Source organism: Microtus pennsylvanicus, chromosome 17, assembly GCF_037038515.1.
Source record: "Microtus pennsylvanicus isolate mMicPen1 chromosome 17, mMicPen1.hap1, whole genome shotgun sequence".
Lineage (NCBI taxonomy): Eukaryota > Metazoa > Chordata > Mammalia > Rodentia > Cricetidae > Microtus > Microtus pennsylvanicus.
In genome coordinates this window covers 16,141,598-16,158,886 of record NC_134595.1, presented here as the reverse complement: position 1 = coordinate 16,158,886, position 17,289 = coordinate 16,141,598, and the positions used below count along the sequence as shown (strand labels likewise).

Genomic DNA, 17,289 nt, shown 5'->3' with positions numbered 1-17,289 from the left:
CAGTTCTTCTGAAGTTCCTTATTGCATGGGTCATTAACCCTTCAGTGTCACGTGCCCTTAATTCTAGGCAGAGGAAGATCAGAAGTTCAAGATTATCCTGAGCTACTTAGAAAGTTCCAGGGCAGCCTGGGTTACACGAGACCGTCTCTCAAATAAACAAAACAAAAGCCAGGGACTTCTTGTTGTTTGCTGGTTTGGTTTTTCAAGACAAGGTTTCTTTGTGTAGCCCTGGCTGTCCTGGAACACGCTCTGTAGACCAGACTGGCTGACCTCAAACTCAGAAATCTACCTGCCTCTGCTTTCTGAGTGCTGAGATTAAAGTTGTACACCACCACCGCCCAGGCCAAAAGCCAGTTTTAAGATGTATTTGTTTCTGTATTTTATGTATACGGATGTTTTGTCTGCGTGTACATCTACACACCAGAAGAGGGCAATGGATCCCTTGGACTACAGTTATAGATGGTTGGGAGCTGCCGTGTGGGAGGCTTGAATGTGGGAGCTGGGATTTGAACTCAGGACTTCTGGAAGATCAGCCAGCGCTCTTAACTGCTGAGCCATATCTCCAAGTCCCAAAAGCCAGTTTTAACAAGTCATTCTAAAGTCCTCTGGCCTCTTTCGTAGTTGTTCACATCTGACTGGTGGTTCTTTCCTTTTTTCCAGCAGATCTTGGGTATCATCCGGCTTTGCTCCTGATCAAGTCAGATGGAAGGAACTCAACCCTGAAGCGGCCCCTCATGGTGAGAATTCCAAAGAAAGGCCCACAAAGAGAACAGAACCTGAAGTCAAAAAAATAAAATAAAATAAAACAGGCCCCAAGATAAACTTGTAATAAATTAAATTCTCCAGAGTAGCGGGAACTTTGTGTCCAGCAGGTGCAGACTTATAGAGGACTACTTGTCTGGACTGAGCTGATCGAGAAGTAGCCCGTGTGGACAGGTCACAGGTCCTATCCAGTATCTTCTTTGTGTTGGTATCTCCCCTTGATTCAGCATCTGAGGACAGCCAGTTCTGTGTGGGCAGATTGGAGGCAGGCGACAGTGCCCAGCTGGAGCACAATGCCTCCTCTATGCCCAGGTTGGCTTAGCTGGGAACAACTGTTAGACGCAGCTGCGGACACTTTGGCCAAGGCTTGGCTCTGCTTTCACTGGCACCTACAAGCCCTATAGCAAACAGGATCTGGCCCTCCATCCCGAAGCGTGTCCCCTCAAAAGCCAAGGTGTGCTTTCTGTTTACTACTTCCTGCGGAGTGAGGGTGACTCACAAAGCTGCAGTATGTGTCCAACAGACCGTGCATGGACAGGATGCCTTCCAGTTCCCTTGGTGGCTTCAGTGCTCCTGTTCTCTCTCCACTCTTCTGGGTGTCTGAGAGGCCTGGGTGCTTTCTAGGTTTCCTGACGAGGTCTCCTGCGCAAGCTTTTCCTCACTGAGAGTCACTCCAACCTGTTTGTCCTCTCAACTCATGGACCCACTGAAACGTACCTCATTCCTTACTCCCTAGTTCAGTTTCTTGAAGGGGGCTATCATTCGGGGTTTAGTTTTTCTTCTTCTTGCTGCTGCTGCTGTTTGTTTTAAAGACAGGATCTTGAACAGCTCAGGGTGGCCTCAAACTCACTATGTAACTGAGGCTGTTCTTGAACTCTGATTGTCTTGCCTCAGCCTCCCAGGTACTAGAATGACAGCCGTGTGCCACCACACCTGGCTTCATTATAATAAAGTCTGGCTCTTTGCTTTATGTGGTGATACTGTCTGCAACCAGACAGGCTCACGGGTTTATTCTCTTCCTCACACACATCTCCCCCCTGGAGACTTTGACAGGACCTCATAAAAACCAGATCCCCATGATCAAGTCATGGATGTGCATAAGGCTGTAGGCCAAAGGAGAGATGACTGCTGTGAAACAGGATGTTGGGGCATGGCTGCTCCTAAGTAGCTCCCAGGCTTTTCAGGGTATAATGTTCTCTCTTATATTCTGCTTACTTTGTGACAGGCTCATTACATTAGTCAGGGTCTTGTCACTGAGGCTCCCAAACCTTAAAAAAGAAGTTTGTTTAGCTCACGGTTTGAAAAGCTGAAAGTCTAGCCAGGCAGTGGTGGTGCACACCTTTAATCCCAGCACTCAGGAGGCAGAGGCAGGAGGATCTCTGAGTTCTAGGCCAGCCTGGTCTACAGAGCTACAGAGCTAGTTCTAGGACAGCTGGGGCTACACAGAGAAACCCTGTCTTAAAGGAGAGAGAGAAAGAGAGAACAAGCAAACAAGCCGCGGCATATGACTGTGTACCCAACAGCCAAACAGATCATTCAAGCTTTTCTCTTAAGTATTTTGTAAAATGAAAAGTCACTATGCTAAAAATACTACTACTTTTGTGCTATTTCAAGGTCTCTGGGAACCCCCTCCCCCAAGGCCTTCCTCCTTGATAGGAGCTGTTTTCACAGGACATAGTCACAGGTAACCAGGTTTAGGTATTAGTGGCTTTCTATCAAGCTTGTAGCATCTTCCTCAATCTCTACACGTGCAGAATGCCCGATGGCTACTCTATGACATTCCTTGGGTGGCAATAATGAGCCATGTGCCATCTTTCTGTACACCAAGCACAGAGACCCTAAGGACAGATAAGCAGATAGCTAAGCATGGACCTCAATGCTGAGAGCAAAGACAAAAAAAAAACAACAAAAACCAGCAACAACAACAAAAAAAAAACCATACCATACACAACAGCCACATTGATTGCACCAGTACAGGAACACAGACCAGACTATAGCCCTCCACACTAGGAACCCCTCGCTTGGTTGGCATTACTTGCCTCTTGATAATTCCTAGTTCAAACTAAGCAGAAGCATCCCGAGCTGACTGATAGCAATACCCTCTGCAGGATGAAATCTGAATTCCCCAGCAGGCCTGGCAACACCTTCCTCACACCAGCCTTTTCTCAGCCCGCTACACAGAACCATACCATTTAAGGAGCTACCCAGATTCCATCTTTACCATAATGCCTTCTGCTCATCATGCAGTTTGAATGAAGTACTGAGTCCCTTTTCAGTCCCTTTTAATCTGGGGCTAAACAGATGCATGTGGAATTACCCGTCCATGTGAGACGGTTAAGAAACCTCTGATATCATAGGTTTTAAAATAATTTGAAACTCTTTATTTTTTGAGACAGGGTTTCTCTGTAGCTTTGGAGACTGTCTTGGAACTCGCTCTGTAGACCAGGCTGGCCTCGAACTCACAGAGATCTGCCTGTCTCTCCCTCCTGAGTGCTGGGATTAAAGGCATGCGCCGCCACCACCCTGCTGCTCTGAAACATTCTTTTGTTTTTCGAGACAGGGTTTCACTGTAGCTATCAAGCCTGCCCTGGAATTTACTCTCGTAGAGCAGGCTGGCCTTGAACTCACAGAGCTCCACCTGCCTCTTCCTCCCAGGGTGCTGGCATTAAAGGCACTCTGGGATCTGAAACATTCTTAAGTAGATTCCTCCTGTTTATAGTTCACCTAGGACATTTTTTCAAGCAGGACCTTCTGTTTTGTGATGGATGTCCAAACAACACTACTGTTCTATGGCTCTGGAGGGTCCTGGAGACTGTAGCCTCATTGCCATAGTCTATCTCCCTGCTGTGGATTACTACTTTAACTAGGCGTAAATGTGTTATATTCGTGCGTGCTGCATTTGTTTAATGATGTAAAGATGTGTTGCTTTGCCTGCCCAAGACACCTGATTGGTCTAATAAGAAGCTGAATGGCCAATAGGAGAGGGATAGGCAGGGCTGGCAGGAAGAGAGAATAAATAGGAGGAGGAATCTAGGCTCAGGGGGAGAAAATGAAGAGAATGAGGGAGAGAGGAAGACGCCTGGGGCCAGCTAGGCAGCTGCCAATCAGCCAGACACGGAGTAGGACGTACAGAGTGCAAGAAAGGTAAAGAAGCTCCAAGGCCAAACATAGATGAAGAGGAACAGATTAAATTAAGTTATGAGAGTGGGGGGGGTAGACAACAAGCAGAGGGCAACCACTTATAATAACTAGTCTCCGTGGCATGGTTTCTCTGTGGCATGATTTGGGGGTTGGTTGGTGGTCCAAAAGAAAGCCTGCTACATAACAGAATCAGGAGCTATTCAGATAGTAGGATTATTGAGTCTCCTAGGCACCAAAGATAATTCATCTCAGAGATTCTGTATGGGAATTTCTTTCAACAGGAAGAGAGTCACTAAGTCTTTACAATCTACTGAAAAAAAATAATTCCATTCATTCTTTAAAAGTTGACAAGAGGGAGCAAAAACTGATCAAGTTTCTTGAGTCAAGACATTCTTGTTTAGACCATACCAAAGACAAAAGTAGACAAAGCCTGTCCCTTGGTACCATCGAAATGGCACAGCAGGTAAAGGCACTGGCTGCCAAATTTGGTAACCTGAGTTCAATTGCTGGAACCCCCATGGTGGAAGGACAGAAGACACTCCTGCAAATTGTCCTCTGACTTCCACGTGCATACCACAGCACAAAATAAATCTAAAATTATTAAAGCTCATCTGTGCACAAATACAGCACCTAAAAAATGTTTTAGTGAAGCTACAGCGGTGAGATCTTGTTCACATATGGGCATATCAGTAAGCAGAGAAACAGAACTGCCAAGGTTGAGCTCAGGACCAAGGAACGGTGCCACCCACGTGTAGGGCAGGTCCGACTCTGATAACCCAGCTCCTGGAATCAGAGAAAGAACAGCCTGAAAGCAAGCAGGACTAATTCTGGACAGGACTCAGTTCCATGGCCCTTGTCTTTTTCTCTCCTGCCACCTCCCTGCCCTGTTTTTTATTGTTGCAGTATCTAGGGTGGAACCCAGGGCCCCAGGCATTGCTAGGCAAGGATTCCACAATGGCCCACACTCCCAGTGAACATCCCCTCCCCCCATCCTGGTTCTTATCCACCCAGGGAAGGCTCTACTGCTTTCTACATTGCTCCAAGTGAGCAGGGTCAAAGATGTTCCACTGAGGAATTCTGTAGTTGTTCCCATGGAGCTGGGGCACCTCACACCTCCTTTGTAAACATTTGATTCCATGAGAGGAACCAGAGTGTGTAAACAGCATTGAGTGGATGAAGCAACAATGTTAATTTTCTCTGTGCATTTCTGACCCTCTTTGTTCTTTCCTTTCCTCTCTCCCTAGTGTGATTGTCCTCATAACCAAGCAACTACCATCCGGTGGAGTTCAGCTGCTCGGCTTACCAACATCATTCCAGGTGGGCTGTTGACATTTGGGGTAAAGGAGGGCCATAAGGCCCTCACCTGTGTATGTAAATGCCTTAATTGCACAGCTCTTGGGGAAGATCTAGAATTTGGGAGCCAGGAAAGGCTAGTGGGAGGGGCCCTCATCTCTGCAGGGTAAAGGCTTTCCAGGTGTGACCTCTCAGGGAGGAACAGAGCAGTCACAACCCTGTAAGTAACCTCCCACGTATGCTCTGTAAGGAAGTCCGATAAACTCCTGGGTTCCTCAAAGTGAACTTTGGCAGGATATTGCCTCCATTTGACCTCGGACCCGAAGAGGAGGGGTATTCATTGCTGAAGTCTCTCTCTGGAAAGGACTTTCAGCAATACTTCCCTTCTTTCTTTTTGGTATGAGAAAATACGTCTTCAGTTGAGGTAAATAAAGCGAGATCATGGGTCTTTGGAAAACTAAACTATGAAAACACAGGAAAAGGCTAGGATTTCCCATCAGGGAATGACCATTGACTCAGAGATTTAACAGGCTCTAGGGGCAGCACTGAGTGGATTCAGCAAAAAATGTCTGAAGGATGGGAACAATTTCAAACACTTGCCTTCACACAATTAAAAACGTGTAGAAGAGGCCTTAAGTACGGAATGACAATTTCCATTACTTGGAATGGCTTTGATAGTGGACAGCATAGCAGCCTGGTTTCAAATGACACAAATGAACAGAAACAAATTTTTAAAAAAGCATTTTTATCATGCATTTTTCATTTTCTGATAAAAGAATTATAAAACACTAACAGTGGATATGACAAAAGTATATAATACATATGTATGAAATGTCATAATGAAACCTACCCTTTTGCATAATGATTATATAGTAATAAGACTTTTTAAAATAAGGGCTGGGCATAGTGGTGCACATCTCTAATTTGAAGTATTTGAGAGACAGATGCAGGCCAATCTCTGAGTCTGAGGTCAGCATGATCCACACATAGCAAGCTCTAGACCAGCCAGACTGAGCAAGTATTGAGTCCTTGTCTCAAATAAACTCCCGCCCCCACCGCCCTTTTAAAGAGATAAAGTAAAGGCTGAGGAGATAGCTCAGTTGCTGAAGTGTTTGCCTTGCAAGCATTAGACCTAAATTCAACTCCAAAAACTCATTTACAGCCTCAATGTTGGGGAGGCAGATCCCTGGGGCTTTCTGGGAAGTTTAGCCCACTTAGTGAGAGGCCTCTGTGTGTGTGTGTGTGTAGGGGGGTGGGGGTAGGGTGGACAGAGAGATGTAGACAAGACATCACGCCTGAAACACACCTGAGGCTTCTCATTCTAATGTGAATTCTTAAGCCCTTGTTTTTTGAATTCACAAAAGTAAATTCTGCGACCAAAGAAATGCATGTGCAAGTTTAGTCTTTACCTATTCTAAATTTGAGAAATCAGACACATTTGGGGGCTATAGCATCTAATTTCTAGTCTCTTGGAGTTTCAATTCATACTATGCAATCTGTGTTTTATCTGTTAAGTGATATATCCAAAAGGAGAGTTGGCGTGGCTATGGATAACTCTTTTTCCCTAGGCAGATTTATGCATTCCTGAGGATCTGATTACGTGGTCTGATCCTCTGATGTTTTAAAATATCAGTATGTTGTCTCCAGTTAGGACTGCAGCACAGAAGGGAACACGCCAAACATTTAAAAATGCTCTCGCTTTTCATATCAGATTCGCCAACTGGCATCAAGTACGAAAGTGTGTTGTCCCGCTACAAGGGAACACCAGTTGGAGACCTTGAGGGTGCTAGATTTAGACTTGAGACTGTCAAAAATGGGACAATGAACTGGGCTCACTCAGAAAGCCTGGATTCTGCCCTACTTTGTACGTGGAAACCCTAGAGGACCACTTAACTCTCTGCAAACAAAAGGTCTGTGTGTGGTACAAAGTTCACTTGAGAAAAACGCTGCTAAATCACCCCCAAAATAAAAAAAAAATACCAATCCCTGACACCCCGCCACCAGATTCCCTAGGCAGCAAGCACCGTGCTAGACTCCTGATAGTCTGCCATTCCCCGGAGAGGCGGAGGGGGCAGGTATCCTCGTCGAGCCTCCCTGCGCTCGGTCACAAGGCTAGGAACCTCGGAGTGGCTGGACTCGGCCCGGCCCTCGCGCCCGCGGCCGCTCAGGGGCAGCTGGGGCGAGCGGGCGGCGCGCGGGCTCCGAGGCCGATGCCGCGGCTCTAACGTGCCGCACGGGAAGGCCGGCCGAGCCGAGCGGAACTTTTGTCACTCAACTGTCGTCCGGCCCTGGGGCCCGGGCTTTGTTCAGTCACTCGCGAGGCCCCGGCGCGCGAGCGAGCGGGCGGGCGGGCGGAGGCGGCGCTTCCTCCAGTCGGAGGCGGGAGCCTGGGCCGCGGACCTCCGGCGACGCACGAGCAGGTCTGGGAGGGGCGCGGGCGACGAGCGGCGCGCGGCGGAGCGGGCGGCGACCGGCGGTGGGCGAGGCCCGGTGACCCAACAGAGCTGCGGGCCGCGGGGACCCCGCCCGCCGGGCTGGGGCACAAGCCGCAGGTCCACCCCGGCGGGCAGCTCGCGCCGCGCTCCGCACACTCGGAGCCAGGGCGCCTCTAGCCGCGGGTGGGAACGCGCCTGCCTCGGGGCCCCGCCGGCCCACCGGGCGCGGGAGGCGGGCGAAGGGCGGCTGGGGCGCGGGAGGCGGGCGGACGGGAATCGCCGCCGCCGCAGCCGCCGCAGGCCCGGACCTCGGCCCGCCCCGCGCGCGCCCCCGCCGGCCCGCGCGCGCCCACCGGCTCCCGGCTCGCGCGGCTCGCGGAGCGGGATCCCGGGAGACGAGGAGGCGGGGGCGAGCACAAGATGGCGGGTACGTGGCCCCAGTTCCCCGGGCGGCGGCGGCGACGGCGGCGGCGGCTCCCCGCGCTTGGCGGCACCCGGGACAGGCCGGCGCGGGGAGACGCCGCCGAGCGGGCGGCGGGCGGCTGGGGCGCGGCGCCGGCCCAGGACGCTGACCCGGCCTTTCTTCTCTCCCCCGGCGCAGACCTCTCGCTGCTCCAGGAGGACCTGCCGGAGGACGCGGACGGACGTGAGTGGCTGGCGGGTTGGTGGACGGACGGACCGGCGGGCGGGCGGCCCCGTAGCCCCTGGGGGTGGGCGAGCGGACTCGGGACCCCGGCGCGCCGGGGACTCCCGCGTGGCCCGACTGCGGCCGCCGCCCGCAAGCTCCCTCGGGCCGCGGGGCGGCTGTTGGGGGGAAGCAGAAGCCCGTGGGGCGGAGGCCTGTGAGGGACATGGGTGTGTTTTTCCTGAGTGTCTTCCGCACCCTCGCCCCGAGGAAGGAGGCTGCCGGCGCCGGGAGGTGTTTCCGCAGCTCTCCCTGGCTGCGCGGTAGCTGTGCCCCGGTGCCCCGGCCCGCCCTCCTGGGGTTCCCTCGCCCCAGTGTGTGCAGCTCGCTGACTGGTGTTTTACTTGAGCCCTGAGCCGTCTCAGGTCCCCTCACCGCCACTCACGCGTTTGACTTGGGAATTTCGGGGTGGTTAGAAGGTGTGGCCTTGGCAGGCTGCAGTGACTAGGTTCAGAGAGCAGATTTCTTTAATCCAGGACGTTCTAAGCTCACCCTCATATTTAAATGCTAAAACTGCAGGTTTCGTTGAGATATTGAAGCTTTTTTTTTTTTAAAAAAAGAGTTGATTCTTTTGTACATTAAAAAAAAAAAGAAGAAAGCTGCTCAACATTTGGACGTTGTTTCCATTGTGGTGAAGGAAGTGAATTATTTAGGTATCTTTCATTTGAATGTTTTACTAAGCGGAAAATGTTATGGGTTGGAGACAGAAAAGCCTGCGATGAGTTAGGCTAAGTTTATGTGGGAAGAAGTTGTAAATTACACTTGCGTGGAGACGATTTCTACTCATGCTAATGCAGATAGGGACTGATAAAAAATTAGATCACTCGTTTTGAAATGCGTTTTAGGAATAGAGACTGCTGAAAATGTATCAAGCATAGATCATGGGAGACTTAAGGGGACCAAAAACTAGGCAGAGTTGAGCTGGTTACCCTGGTTCAAGCGCTGTCTAGTTACAGGAAACCCTGCCCAGACAGGAAGTGTGGTTTAATACCTGCCCAGGTAATCCAAAGATGCCATAGTTTGCTCTTCCAAAGATAATCCTTAGCATTGTCTGGTATGATTGTCTTTACCCAATTGAAATCCTGTTCTGAGCAAAGGGAGATGTACTGTCTAGAAAGTGCCTCACTCAGGGCGTCTATCGCTTTGATGAAGCACCATGACCGAAAGCAACTTGGGGAGGAAAGGATTTGGCTTATGCTTCCACATCACAGTTCATCACTGAAGGAAGTTAAGGCTAGCACGGGGTGGGGGTGGGGCTGATGTAAAAGCCCTGAAGGAGTGCTGCTTTCTGGTTTGTTCCTCCTGGCTTGCTCAGCCTGCTTTCTGTAGAACCCAGCAACCAGCGATGACACTACAGACAATAGGCTGGGCCCTCTTAACATCTGTCACTAAGAAAATGCCCTATAGGCTTGCCTGCTGCCAGATAAGGAGGTACCCTCTTCTCAGCTTTCTCTACCTCCACACAAAACTAACCTGTGCGGAAGGCATCTCTGAGGAGTGTCTTTAAAGCCGGTGAGTCATATCAGACTTACCTGTTGCTAAATTCTGTTTGGGGACCGATGCCTAGTATTGTTTCCTTAAGTAACTGTCTTGAGGGAGCAGTACACACAGTGAAGACAGCTTCTGTGTTTAATTTTTTCCACATGGGTCACTTATTGGCCTAGCAGTATGCTTCGGGTATTAACCAAAGCACCTGTTGATTTTAGATCTCTAGCAAGGTTAGGACTGGAGGTGTGGCCTTAATCATGTTATCTTGGGGCAGGGGCTTCTTGTTGGTATAAGGTGTGTGTCTTTGTGGCTGGCTGTAGCAGGAACATCTGAGCATTCCTTCACTTTGAGGTAGGTGCCATGCCCCCCTGCAGAGGCTGTTGGGGAGCAGCAGTCTGGAGGAGGAAGCTAGGGGTCTGCTGGGTAGAAAGAAAGGGAAAGGATGAGCACCACTTGAGCTCTCAAGAGTGCTGTCAGGAAGGTGCCAGTGGCCTGCCTTGTTGCAGTCTTGGCAAGGGCACTTTGGATCAACTGGGGTGTCTCACTTAGCTCCCTCATGCCTATGTCTTGTTATTGGGACAGGTCTGAGAAAAGTCCCCTCCCTTATATCATCATTCATCACTTGGCATGAGCAGTGTGTACTGCTCTCAGAATAGTACTGACGTGAGCCACGAGAAAAGGAGGAAACGGTGTGACGTTATGGAGTTTACTTTTTTAAGGTTTAGTTCTCATTCGGTTTAGGTAATGTATTCAAAGGCAAAATCAACTAATTGTAATTTGGTTGAAGATTCTTAGAGAAACTCCTGGATTTTCTCGGTTACTAAAGCTTTTACACATTAATACCTGTACCTAGAGTTTTGGGAACAGTGTCTTTAGCCACTCTGGTCTCTCGTGAAGGGAGAAAGAGTGAGGAAGAGAATCTGACTGTACTGCCCACATAGAGAGCAAGATGGCTTGTAAAGAAAGAAGAAGGCTTCTCACATCCCAGAGCAGCGGGTTCAGTCTTCCTAACGCTGTGGCCTTTAATACAGTTCTTTATGGTGTGGTGACTCCCGGCCATAAAATTATTTTTGTTGCTACTTCGCAACTGTGATTTTCAACTGTGAAGTATAATGTAAATATCTCTTTTCTGATGGGTTAGTTAACTCTTGTTAAAGGATCATTTGACTCCAAGGGGTCACGACCCGCAGGTTGAGAACCACTGTCAAGAGACTGGGACGGCAGAGGGCAGCCAGCTGGGGTGCCCTCATGATAGGGAGAAAATTAGTTTGTGGTCAGGCCCTTGAGTCTTGGTTATCTTTTTCTAAGGCCATGGCCATGTTGCAAGGGACACCAAGAAAGGAGAAGGTGGGAACCAGGTCTTAATTGGTTCCAGTCCCTGAGTTTGTATGGATTTTGTAGACTGGGAGAAGGAGTTGATCAAAGACCTTTGGAGAAAAATTTTCCTTCAGTCATAGTAAGTGTATTGTATTGTTTATGGAAAGGCCATAAAGATGAATGTTGCCACTATTAGAATGTATTGAAATTAAATATAATAAAACTTTTCATGCTTGAAACTTTTCAGTAACGTATTGTGTATTTTCAAAGTGAAGGCAAACAAGTGGCTATTTGAATAGATGCTTCAGCAGATTTCTGAGTAAAATTTTTAAAAATTTAAGATTATCTTTCTTGAATAATGGAATCAATATATAATTATAGATTTTTAGAGAAATGCTTAGGCATTTTTTGTCAGTTTTCCAAAGGTACAATTTGATGTTGCTGAGTTTCTGAAATGGATAAGTTAGGACAGCTACAGGAAAAGTTGTTAGTGTGGCTAGAAAATCACTGTAGGAGTTGGGTAACATGTAGACTTACTAAAGCAGCATACGGAAGTAAACCTGGGTGGTTCACCATAGCCAGAGAGACAGTCTTTCCTCTGTGCTCTGGTCATTGGATGCTGATCACAGGGACAGAACTCCCCAAGTTCAGGCAGAACTTTAACATAGGTTCTTAAAATACCGTATTTGGGGCCTGGAGAGATGGCTCAGGGATTAAGAGCATTGTGCTCTTCCATAGGACTCAGGTTCAGTTCCTAGCACCTGCATGGAGACTCACAAGCGGCTGTAACTCCTGCTCCAGGGAATTCAACATCCTCTTTAGGCCTCCGCAGGCACCAGGCATGGTGGCGCACAGACGTATATCCTGGCAGAACACCCAGACACATAATTTAAAATTTTTAAAATAAAATACTGAGATTTACATTGCCTGGTTTATAACATTGTCATGTAGACTGTTGGTTGGAAGCCAGGCCTGAAGTTATGACATCTAATCCAGGGTGCTACTAGGGTTTCAGTTTCCAGAGCGCTGCTGTGGCGCCCGGGATCTAGCTTAGTTCTTGTTTACGCTTGTTTTAACAGTAACAGCGTGATTCTGAGCGTTTGGAGCCGGGTGTAGAGTGTGCCATTTCACAGGTTTTTCCATTGGCGAGGTTCTAGAATCCGTTTACATGTTTTTGGGGGACTTGTGGGGAGTGTGCAAGTAGAGGACAGAAATGACGAGGCTAGAAGTAGCTATTCCTCTCAGCCCACAGTCCTACTGATGCCCTCCCTCCTGCATCAGGCTCAGAGTTCCTCAAGTTTGCTGAGAGTTTCTGGAAACTAGGAATAAGTGTTTGATTGTCAAATAATAGGAAGATTGCACATTTTTAGTTTCCAGTGTGCTTTGTTGGTTTTCGAGAACATGATTTTCGGGTGAGAATTTAGAACCACGCAGAAGCAGATGAACTGTTGTGCCCCTCCGCCCAATTGTAGTTCTCCCTTACGGGTACTGTGCACTTGTGAGGGAAGCGGGAGGAGGCAGGCACGGACCTGTTGAAACTGGTCAGTACAGCATTAATGCTGAACAGGACCTTCGTATTTACAGCTGGGTTCTAAAGTCGATCATTTTTACATTTACTACAGCTGTGTTTTGGTAGAAATAACTCACTTAACACTTTACTTGCTTGCTGGGAATTTATGATAATTTGGATCTGGGTTTATTCACTTTTTTATTTGAATTACCCATGGAAAAAGAATGACTAACCAAAGTAATTGGGCTAATGAGACCATAAGAGAAATGTCCTCAAACTTAGGGGACCCCATGGTGACCCACACCTGTGAGTCCTGTTTGGTAGCTGTGTTTCTCTCAGTCAGCGGTTAGAAAGCATGAGCTTGCTCACTCCCTGGTCTGTGCTTATTTACAGCCCTCGGTCAGCACCCAGGACCAGACACTGCTCAGCGTGTGAGGACATTTCTTCTAATATCGAATACAGAGAGTTATTGTGCTATTTCACAAATAATGACGAAAATTTATATGTGTTCAATATAGAAGCAAGCTCCCCTACCCCATTCATGGATGCCAAATCTGTCCATATGGAAGGTCCATTGTGCCATAGATTATTCTTAGCCATATAGGGTGGTAGGGATGCTTACTTGTGGTCCCAAAACAAGGGAGGCTGAGGCTGGAAGGTAGTGCGTTTGAGTCTCACTAGGCTACACAAGGTCAAATTCTAGAACTAGATCCCGAGTGCTGGGATTAAAGATGCGCACCACCACCACCTGGCTAGATAGTGTTTCAGTTACTTAGAAAAACCATCTCTAAAGAGTTAGTGCTGTTCAGTACTTCAGTAACTTTAATATGTTTTAATAAACATCTTGCACATTATTGCAAAGTTCAAATTCAGATTTGACAGACATTGTTGCCTGAGACTATGTAAAGACTGAATCCCATGCTTCTCAGGTTTGTCTTTTTAAAGTTAGGATTTGGGCTAGGGTTGTAGCTCAGTGGAGGTGCTGAGCTCCATCCCCAGCACCAAACAAAAAATAGGCATGAGACACAGTCCTTTAATCCCCTCACTGAGGAGGTGGAAGCAGGAGGAACTCTGAGTTCAAGGCCAGCCTTGTCTACTGAGTGAGTTCCAGGTTCTAGCACAGCCAGAGCTCATAATAGAGAGAGACCGTCTCCAAAAATAAAAATAGTATTCTTCCCCCCAGGAATGGCTTAATTATGTTTTTGCTACAACACTAAGCTAGTCTATAATGGGTCAGGTAGTATAAGCAGTAGGTTTGTAAACTCGTGGCTGCTTTTGTATGGCTCAGATTTACCATAAAAGAGTAAAAGTGTCTGTATAAATAGATGAACCTAAGATGTTTCCCAATAAGACTTGATTTACAACAGTTGAAGATGGAACTGTTTTTGACATGCTGGCCGTAGTTTGCCGACTTCTTTATTGTAAAATCCAAGGTCTGACACTTTTATTTTTACCCATAGCTGAGTCTCCAGAACATAGTAGGCCTTTGGTATATAACTTTACATAACTTGATAGAGTTACCAACTACTGAGGTGGACCTTTACTTTTCTGAGCAAGCTAAATTAGAACAAAATCGTAACTTGGGTTATATAATTTATTTTAAAATTAAACTTACTAGTTTTAAGTCTTCACTCTCACATAAAAGCAGCACTAATGTAGTGACTTTCTGGACTGAAACTCCACCTGTATCCAGTCACTGTTAACATTCTTCCAGTTGGCTCTGCCTCCGTCCACATAATTATACAAACAGCCAAAATACAGTGCATGGGTTACTCTTAATTTCTGAGTGAGCCTTTCAGGAATAAGTGGTTACCTACCTCTAGTCCTCATCTCCTAAGAGCAGAGGCATTCTCTCCTAGACACAGTCACTTTTCGCCCTGAAACGTGTAGCACTGGTGGAAGTCCATATTGCAGTGCGTCATCCTTCATCGTAACTGCGAACTGAACTTCACACACCGCACTGTGTCTGTTTTCTCAGTGCTCACCACTTGGGATGCTACATCGGTTTTATTTTTCAGTTTAATTTACCTATTTTATTTATTTATTTTAATATTTATTTATTCATTTGTTATATATACAATATTCTATCTGTGTGTATGCCAGCAGGCCAGAAGAGGGCATCAGACCTTATTACAGATGGTTGTGAGCCACCATGTGGTTGCTGGGAATTGAACTCAGGACCTTTGGAAGAGCAGGCAATACTCTTAACCACTGAGCCATCTCTCCAGCCCCTCCCTATTTTATTTTTATTTTAGACAGTGTTCCCTATGTAGTGTAAAGTGGCCAGAGCTTATGTAGCCCAGGTTGACCTCAGACTTGCAGTCTTCCAGCCTTTGGCTCTAGAGACTGGGATTACAGGCGTGTGAGCCCTGTACCAGAGACACTGGCATCTAGAGACTGGGATTACGGGCGTGTGAGCATTGTACCAGAGACACTGGCATCTAGAGCCTGGGATTATGGGCGTGTGAGCATTGTACCAGAGACACTGGCATCTAGAGACTGGGATTATGGGCGTGTGAGCCCTGTACCAGAGACACTGGCATCTAGAGACTGGGATTACAGGCGTGTGAGCCCTGTACCAGAGACACTGGCATCTAGAGACTGGGATTACGGGCGTGTGAGCATTGTACCAGAGACACTGGCATCTAGAGCCTGGGATTATGGGCGTGTGAGCATTGTACCAGAGACACTGGCATCTAGAGACTGGGATTACGGGCGTGTGAGCCCTGTACCAGAGACACTGGCATCTAGAGACTGGGATTATGGGCGTGTGAGCCCTGTACCAGAGACACTGGCATCTAGAGACTGGGATTATGGGCGTGTGAGCCCTGTACCAGAGACACTGGCATCTAGAGACTGGGATTACGGGCGTGTGAGCCCTGTACCAGAGACACTGGCATCTAGAGACTGGGATTATGGGCGTGTGAGCCCTGTACCAGAGACACTGGCATCTAGAGACTGGGATTATGGGCGTGTGAGCCCTGTACCAGAGACACTGGCATCTAGAGACTGGGATTATGGGCGTGTGAGCCCTGTACCAGAGACACTGGCATCTAGAGACTGGGATTATGGGCGTGTGAGCCCTGTACCAGAGACACTGGCATCTAGAGACTGGGATTACGGGCGTGTGAGCACTGTACCAGAGACACTGGCATCTAGAGACTGGGATTATGGGCGTGTGAGCCCTGTACCAGAGACACTGGCATCTAGAGACTGGGATTACAGGCGTGTGAGCCCTGTACCAGAGAAACTGGCATCTAGAGACTGGGATTAAGGGCGTGTGAGCACTGTACCAGAGACACTGGCATCTAGAGACTGGGATTACGGGCGTGTGAGCACTGTACCAGAGACACTGGCATCTAGAGACTGGGATTATGGGCGTGTGAGCATTGTACCAGAGACACTGGCATCTAGAGACTGGGATTACGGGCGTGTGAGCACTGTACCAGAGACACTGGCATCTAGAGACTGGGATTACGGGCGTGTGAGCATTGTACCAGAGACACTGGCATCTAGAGACTGGGATTACGGGCGTGTGAGCACTGTACCAGAGACACTGGCATCTAGACAGTTTTGTCAGGACAGTGATGTGGTCATTTTATTTGCTCAGCACTCCAGCCTTTCAGTTCCACTTCTGGGAAGTAATGCCTGCCAGATTTCAGCACTGTAAAAGGCAGGCTCCCCTCTTGTAAGGAGGGGAGGAGTGATGACTGCCTGACACTCTCCACCCCAGTTAGAGTGACAGCTGTCTGTCCTGAGTCTGTCAGACTTACTTACTGGAACTTTGCCTGCAAGGGAGCTCCCTGGTCATTTTTTGGTATGTTTATTTGTTAAAATATATTAAAGTCCCATTTTTATTACTTTAGTAGTAATTTCATACATGTTATATTAGTCAGGGTTCTCCAGAGGATCAGACTGATAAAATATATAGTCCACTAGCCCAACAATGACTGTCACCAATGGAAGGTCCAAGAATTTAATAGTTCTGGTCGGGCGGTGGTGGCGCACGCCTTTAATCCCAGCACTCGGGAGGCAGAGGCAGGTGGATCTCTGAGTTCGAGGCCAGCCTGGTCTACAAGAGCTAGTGCCAGGACAGGCTCCAAAGCTACAGAGAAACCCAGTCTCGGAAAAACTAAAAAAAAAAAGAATTTAATAGTTCTTTATTTTATGAGGTTGGTTGTCTCAGCAAATCTTCAGTATACATCAGAATTCCCATGAAGCATGCTCCGATGCCGGTAAAAGAATGGACTTGTGAGTGAGAGAGCAAGCAAGCAGGGCAGGCTTCCTTCTTCCCTTCTTCCAGTCCTTTATATAGGCTGCCAGCAAAAGGTGTGGCCGGTTATAGGTGGATCGTTCCACCTCCGAAGATCAAGAGGAGCCAAGCAGTGCTGGCTCACACCTTTAATCCCCTCACCGGGGAGGCAGAAGCTGGAGGAGCTCTGAATTCAAGGCCAGCCTGATCTACAGAGTTCCTAGATAGCCGGGGCTACACAGAGACCTGTCTTGAAAAACAAACAAAAAATTAAGGTTAAATAAAAGTGGGCCTTCCCACTTAAAATGATTTAATTAAGAAAAATCCTCGGGGGCTGGAGAGATGGCTCAGTGGTTAAGAGCATCGCCTGCTCTTCCAAAGGTCCTGAGTTCAATTCCCAGCAACC

General features: G+C 48.0%; 1 protein-coding gene across 3 annotated transcripts in view; it reads left to right on the top strand.

Moving 5' to 3' along the window:
* The first annotated feature begins 7,563 nt into the window (after window positions 1–7,563).
* Ppp4r1 (protein phosphatase 4 regulatory subunit 1) overlaps window positions 7,564–17,289 on the top strand; it is a 57,066-nt gene continuing 47,340 nt past the window's right edge. Inside the window, exons 1-2 of one of the 3 annotated variants that reach the window (XM_075951446.1) lie at window positions 7,564–7,616; window positions 8,233–8,277. Coding sequence is in view for 2 of the 3 variants with exons in the window: in XM_075951448.1 (XP_075807563.1) it covers window positions 8,052–8,058; window positions 8,233–8,277 (52 nt within the window). In the remaining variant the exon portion in view is untranslated. Of the gene's footprint in view, window positions 7,617–7,820; window positions 8,059–8,232; window positions 8,278–17,289 lie in introns of those variants that run through there. The other 2 variants (XM_075951448.1, XM_075951445.1) reach the window with 2 other exon arrangements.